The sequence below is a fragment of the Falco biarmicus genome, chromosome Z (assembly GCF_023638135.1).
Source record: "Falco biarmicus isolate bFalBia1 chromosome Z, bFalBia1.pri, whole genome shotgun sequence".
Taxonomy (NCBI): Eukaryota; Metazoa; Chordata; class Aves; order Falconiformes; family Falconidae; genus Falco; species Falco biarmicus.
Genome location: NC_079311.1, coordinates 35,073,559 through 35,081,146, shown reverse-complemented (window position 1 = coordinate 35,081,146; position 7,588 = coordinate 35,073,559). Strand labels below are relative to the sequence as shown.

General features: G+C 41.1%; 1 protein-coding gene across 1 annotated transcript; it reads right to left on the bottom strand.

Annotated features, from left to right (window-relative positions):
* Positions 1 to 4,501: 4,501 nt before the first annotated feature.
* CTXN3 (cortexin 3) lies at positions 4,502 to 4,839 on the bottom strand. Its single transcript, XM_056325703.1, has one exon. The coding sequence runs from the start codon at positions 4,793 to 4,795 to the stop codon at positions 4,502 to 4,504; it is 294 nt and encodes a 97-aa protein (XP_056181678.1). The 5' UTR covers positions 4,796 to 4,839.
* Between the last annotated feature and the right edge of the window lie 2,749 nt (positions 4,840 to 7,588).

Genomic DNA, 7,588 nt, shown 5'->3' with positions numbered 1-7,588 from the left:
GATCAGGTACTGGCTGTTAAGTTGCTGGGACAGCAGCACTGCACCAGATCCCCCAGCTCCCTTGGAGATCTTGCACTGGTCTAAGTAACAGGTTAGGCACAGCTGCTGCACCACTGGTTTTCCCAGAGTAAAAAACAAGAGCTCATACAAAGCAGAATAAATTGTGACAGGACTTACTATGTTTCATAGTTATATCAGAAGTGACGGGTGCATTTTCTACAGTGACTTCAGCGTGGGACAGAAGCCTTCATAGATCCTGCCTTAACACTGATAATAAGACTTTGTCACCTCTGTCTTGAAAAAGACTTTTCACTCATTGCTGCTCCTTCTAGACAATGAATATAACAATTCAGACACCTAAGGGCGTGGTGGGGATTAGTTAGTTAGTGTGCCAAGAAGGAAGAAAGAAAATTGATGTCGTGTCAGCTGCTTTTACAGTGACATTGACAAAAGCACAGGAGCCATGGCAGCCTCACATACCAATACTGCAGAAATGACACCAAATCTATGTGTTAAAAAGAAGTCCAAAACTTTGTTGTGGAAATCCAGAAGCACTGAAAGCAGTATGTGAGATGTGGGAACCAATAGCTTTATTTTCATGCAAACTACATCATTTTATGTTTCACAGATTAAGCATATTTCAATAAACCAGGATGGAAAAAAAAAGGAGATTTTGTGTTGGAGAAAATTCAGGTCATGGCCAGAGACCCAGTCATGATGTAGATCAATGGTTTTCAGCTTTTTTCCTGCAGCTCTTGGGGGTCTGTGGGCTGCTCCTCAGTGGCCATTGACATGGGGAAGTTTGTCGATCCTTGCACCAGAGTATAAGTTCCTACCAAATAGTCTACAGATCAGAACAGAGGCTGCAACTCCTAAGCTAGACTCCAAACCTGCCAATTCACTGTGTACCAATCTCATTAGGTGCACAGGGCCAGAGAGCCACACATCAGGTACCTCCAGGTCTTCTTCTAGGGGCATGTGTGGCAAAAGCTGGCTAAACTATGCTTCACAGATTACTTTGTCAAAATCAGGCATTACACATTTGCTCACAGTACATAGCAGGCAGAACATAGCAGCAGAAGTACACAGCAGTACATAGCAGCAGAAGTAAAAAGAAGTTTGTATTCATATTTCCTCTTATTTACACAAAATTCTTTTGTTGGAAAATTTAATTTGAAGTCCATTCAATTCTATAAACCCCATGTCTGGTTGCGAAGAAGTTTGCCCTGCTGTCAGCTGCATCAATCAGTTGATGGGCTTTTTTTCTTTCCCAGTAAGCACAGCTGTACTGCTGTATCCCAGCTTCACCTACCTTTGAAAGAGAGCTCATACCCTGCTGGTTGCATGGCAATGGCAGATCCATTTCACTGCGGGATAAACACACACGTACATATCCAGCAGTAACCCCTGGCTCTTGCAGAATGCACAGAGCTGTGGATTTCTGTGGATGTATCATTCCTGACACATCCTGACTCCTTTAAATGTAGTTCATGTATGCATAAGTTGCACCCAAACCTCTGGCTGCAGTGAAGAAGTAGCATCGTGCAGTTCTCGTACACATGCACCCCAGATGTTGCTGAGAACAGATTCCTGTCTCAGCTCCATGCTGTTAGGCCAGTGCTTTCATTTAAGGGTCATGAATGACATTTAAAAGTCTTGAAATCCTCATTGGAGTAAATCATCTTTACTCCCTGGTATCTACTAATAAAGGGTTTTGTCTCTCCTTATTCAGCTTTACCTCTCCCCAGTAGCCCTTCGACTTAAACTCCTTATAGTTAGATTGAACAAACTAACATAAATGTAGTATTGATTTAAAAAATACACATATTCCTCCTTTCTCCACAGCACATAAGAGTGCATTTGCTTAAATTATATCAAGAAATATTTATTCTAAAAAGAGTTTTTAAAGATTGCACAGGCTTTTCTACAGAAACTGATATAATAAACAAAAGCCTATACAAGAGTGATGCAGAGCTGCTAAGCTGCCTAAGCATGACTGCATTACGACACAGACTCTCCCTTTGCAGTCTCATTAATATTTCAGGTAATTTCACAGTGAATACATATTCTTGTCAGGCATAGTGATGTGCCAGAGGGTACTTTGTGGACTGGAATACTACTCTGTCCATTCAAAGTCTAGTCTGGTTTCTCCTGGCAAAGGAAAAGTGAGCTATCACATAACTGAATTGCCAGCACGTCTTCAGAAAACTTCTGTTAGACTTTGAGAGTGCGAAGGAAAAATTCTCTGACGCAGTGGGGGAACTGGTGTGTTTCCTATCTTTGCTGTAGTTGATTTAGCAATATCCACAGACAGGCTGACTTAAAAGCGACTGCCCAGCAATATTAAATTCCCCTTAACGGACTGGCTTATCCCAAAGGTTTACAAAAATATCTCTTGGAATTCTTGCAAACATACCAGAGATGCTGGCTGGCTAAGTTTCCAAAATAGTCCCCAGTTAGCAGCTTTCAAACTCCACACAAGAATCAAATTGCCTCACTCGAACACTGTGCTACATTCCCTTGACCAGAGTCATCACCTCCCTCTTTAGGTGCAATTATGAGGAAAAGTCGTTTTCTTTCAAAAGAAAATAAATTTAGAGAGCCTTCAAACAAACAGACCCTGTCACAGGAGAGAAATCCCAGGCCAGAAGGAGAAGCACTGTTTACTGCTGCCTCATAAATATTGACAACGTTGCTTTATACAGCACTGGTGCAACAGGAACATTTCTAATGTGCCACGCTGTCACTAACTCTGGGAAATTATCTGAAAGTCTGAGTTTGCTTTGATCCCCGTGTCCTGGCACTGAGGCATATGTAGCTAAAGCCAGTACCTCATGGCACCTGGAGAACACAGTCGTGTTCCAGTCCCCTTCTCCCCTCTCCATCTCGAAGGTTACCACCCCTGCACCAGGCTGTGCTCGTATTTCAGCAGAGGCAGGTCACAGCCTGGCTTCTCTCCGTGAACCCTCCAGGGAGCTGCCTTTGGGGCTCCGGCTGCCCTCCTCTGACCCGTCAGCCATCGTGCTGAGCCGCCCCCCCTTCCACTGCCTCCGCCACAAATAGCTGCAACCTTTAGCTGATGGACAGGACAAGCAGCAAAAGGGAAATAAATAGCTCTGAGTGCTGCAGCTAGGGTCAGAGCCTCCGCTCCGATGAGTCAGCGCAGCCACAGCTGTACCAGCTACGGGGCTGGCTTTGTTTCTCCATTTATAGGCTGCAAGCCAAAGCACAAAGGAAAACTTCCCAACTGCTTGTCATTGTTATAGTACAAGTAAAATAGCTAAATCTAGACCTTTGTCTGGAAACAGGCTGCATGCACCTCCCCTTCCCCACTCCTCAAAATGTTTAAGCCTGGCAGCACCAGGACATTTTTCAAAACTCTTCTGTGTGCAGGAGCATGGCCTTTTCCCTCTTGGCAGCATGTCAAATGTTGTTACCATTATAGTATTTCAATGCTGCTAAACAATGCTTGCAAACATCCACTTGGACTTCAAGCAGTTCTGCTAAATTTTATGCAGTCTTTTAAATCTTTCTCTCCCTGATAATGATGCAGATAGGTTTTTGTTTACATTGACTTCTAGGAATGGCTTTTCATTATGCAAATATGTTCAAAGACATTTATAGGTCACGAGAGTGGTGGTTATTTATTGATTCTTAGCACCAATATTTCAGTTGTCCAATTAGGAAACAAAAACAATGCAGTGTGACCTACGTACCAAATAAACAGGCTGAGTGAATACTGGTAATGCAGGATTTGAAATACATGCAAGGCTGAAATATATTTGCATAAGCTGTTGTAAGAACAATGCAGAAACCTATCTTAATAGAAATCCGTTTTGGTACAAAAAGACAAAGATGGGCCAAAATCACCACATATTGTATTCACAACAAAGATTACAGTCGGTAAGTTTTTAGCATTAAGTAGCTTAATCACTGCTTAATGCTAAGAAACCATCTCATTGAAAAGCCGGGGAGACATGGAGGAATTTTTTTCTCCTGACACTTTCTAGCTTTTCCAATCTTATCTATGGTATGGGAAACTTCGTCAATTGTCTTGAGAGCATGGGAGATAGAGTAAGAGGAGTCTTGTGGAGCTTGAAAATCTAATTTACAACATACAGGTCATAAAACCACATTTTTACCTCATTTGTAAGACACCTTCTTCCACAACTCTTGTAATGATAAAAAAGGCTACACAAGAGAAAATTTGCTTTAGTGACTTTTAGCTGGTTATAAGAAATCACATACACTACATACTGTTCTAATGCATCTGAAGAAAAGTTCTGCTAATGCAACCTTTTTCTTTTTCCAGTGAGGAGATTCACTAATTTACTTTCAAAAGTTTGCATTGTTTTGGTATTTAAGTAAAATTAAGTTCATTGTATGCATATTTGTATGTTGCAATTCCTACAATATTTGAAAAAAACAGAAACAAAATAGTCATTCCAGGGTTTTTCTTTCTCTGTCAGAGTGCTAAACAAGCCTCCATAATTGTCAGTCTCTATGCAAGAGCATAGTCAAACTGGCCTTTCTCCAGTCCATCAAGTCCATCAGCCCAGGTTGAGGTTGGCATACTCTGGTAGGGGTCAAGGAGAATTCGGAAGCAGCGAACAATGAGGATTCCCAATAAAATAAATAATAAAATCACAAAGGCAAATGTTGTTTTCTGTTCCAGGGTCATGCTAGAATTTGATGTCATGTTCTCTGATGGCAGCAAAGTGGCAGCAAGTATCTCTCCATCCATCATCCCAGGAAGCTGAAATGAATAATCCCACAGTTGCCTTCTTTTCATCATCAGTTTGGTGAGGTCAAAGCAGAAACCATTTAGATGCTCTTTGCTATCTGTAGGGCAAGGGGGAAGCAATGTTAACTGTGAACAGCCCCTTTGTTTGTTTGCTTCAATACAACTTTCTCGTAACAGAGAAAAAAGAGATGGAAAAGAACATGACAATGGGCCTACTTGCCTTTGCATCATATATGAGAGCTGTAAGAAATCTTTTACCGCTCTGTTGGCAGTGCAGAATCCAGATACTGGTACGAAATGTCACTAGACCCTAAACTGGCAGTAACCACTCCCTACCTACCATATAATTTTGACTGGGGTAGAACATTTCTTTCCTGCAAGGGAGAAAATGAGATGTTCAATCACACTGCTCCAGTGCGTGGTGCACAGAAATGGCAAATTGCATGTCTTCCTGCAGGACAGACAAATGGCAGTTGATGGTATTTTAGGTTGGGGGAGAGGAGTTTGAAAAACAAATGTAATTATGGTTTTACACGTAATAACCAAAAATGTTTCGAGGTGGGATGGACCAGGATCTGCTGCAGGCCAATAAAATCCCTCTGTCCCCATGGCAGAAAGCAGCAACGATTCAGTGCCTGTAACTTCAGCATTTATGAATGAAAGGCATAAATAATTGGTGTTTGAAATTACAGAAGATGTAGGAAGGCAGCCTGAAGTAAGTCAAGTAGTAATTTAGCTCAAGGGCAGATGTTTCCTCTTCTTACTTAAAATTAGAGTCAGGGTTACAAACACAGCAAGAAAACGTTTTTTATGTCACCAGCTCTGCCATATCAAGAGAATTGCCAGGATCTGGGACTGAAGGTGGCTGTTTCTGGACGGCAGAGCATGTGCTGTGCTGCCACGTACCCCGCGCGTCGGCTCCCTCCACAGTTTGTCCGGGTGCCTGCTTAGCATTGCTTCCCTCGCCCTTGCACGCTGGATCTTCCTTCCAGTGGGAGGGAAGCACTGCTGGATGCCACAGCTTAGGCCTGGACACTGGCAGCACTGAAATAAGGCTTCAAAACTGATTGAAGGACAATGCTGTCTCAACTGAACATGTGCTAATGGTAAGAGGAAGGAATGGAAACAAAAGAACACAATGCGGTATGTAGCATGCGCAGGTGAAACTTGCACATGACTATAGCCACTCCATCACTCGATTGGAGCCAGTAATGATTTATAAGCATGCCTCAGTGACAGTAGTGTAAGTATAAATGGATTAGGAAAGCACATGAAATATTGCCAGGGTTATCCTAAAAACTGTACTTTAAACAAAATAGAGAAAGTATTAAAGGAATAAATATATTGGAACTGTATGGTTATTATTGCCTGATTTAATTTCTAATGAAAAAGATATAAAGATCAAAAATGCTAACTTCCAGTCTTTTAAAAGTGTGCCTCAGCTACTAGCCTATAGAAAATGCAGAAGAATGTCTAATAGAGAGAGCTAAAACTTGAGAAACATAAAGCTGACAGATTTATTTTTTATTTTTTTTTTGGGGGGGGTGGTGTGGTCAGGGGTGATACCTGGTGAAGGAAATAATGAATTCTGGTGATAAATAATCTTGTTATAAAAAAGAAGAAATGTATAAACTGAGACAGTTTATCTATGTATAAATTACAGCATACTTAAATACATACATATTTATAAATGTATAAACTGTACAGTGAAGGCCCTTCTAAAAGGCCTCTAATATTCTGACTTCAGAAAGCTCTTCAGCACATGCATTATGTCACAGGTTTTAATGTTATTTAAGCACATACCCTCAGCTACAAACATATTTACACACGTAACAGTCTTTCCTAAAACTGCAATCACACCATACAGTAACTATGCTTGCTTTTATAGATCAGAGTGTTTTACAAAATGCTTTCCTGATATTTTTCTAGGAATTGTCTGAATACGGTTAGCAGCTGTGGGAGAAAATGCAGAAGATGGAAAATCTATGACTGTCAGGAAAGATCATTTAGATACGCTGGTTTTAAATGTCAGACTTAGAATTGACAAAGGACTCTGTATACAGTAACTTCCCACTGTTGAAGAAACTCCATTTTAGAAAAATAGGTATAAGCAGTGACTTTGTGATAAGCAAAGGCAGTTCATTATTTTCCTTTTGGGATCAGAGTAGACACCTAAGTGGGTAATATAGAGAAGAGTTAGATGTTAATTTTCATAACTGTGAGCACTACTGACTGATTTTAGGAACAGGTAAGATGTCTGATTATTTTACAGTTAGCAGCTTTCCACACTCAGAATCCTAATTTTTATGGTATAGATTATATGGCATAAAATACTAAGACTATATTGCAAAGCGGAATGTATTTCCAAGGCTTTAGGCTTCCAGACAGCTTTCTGAGTGTGCTCATTACACTGAATGATTGCAAGCATTTTGGGGCAGGCAGTTTGTCTCTACAGAAAGGCACAGTATCTAGCATAACCACATGCTTTGCCCTCTTTGGACCACTTCTTCTACAAGCTAAAACTCAAATGAGATCATTAACCATTTCCTTTGTGAAAAAAATTATGTTTAACTATCCGCACTGATACAAGCACATGGGTACTTGAAAGGAGAAGGTGACTAGATAAAGACATTGAGTATATCTATAGACACAAGTAATTAGCCTTGGAAGCACCTTGGTCACAGCAATGTGGGCTTGCACACTCTTGGCCTCAGGTCATTCACCTGGAACAACTGGTGTAAGGGAGTCCTCGAACCCCACATCTTTCTCCCTACCTGTCACTTTCTGTTGTGTTAGCAGAGCTCTGCTGGCACTGGGCACCTGAGTCTCTTTCCAACTGGAGAC

Bases quoted from the DNA above. Each gene is read 5' to 3' on its own strand.
- CTXN3 (XM_056325703.1), bottom strand. From the start codon at position 4,795: ATGATGAAAAGAAGGCAACTGTGGGATTATTCATTTCAGCTTCCTGGG.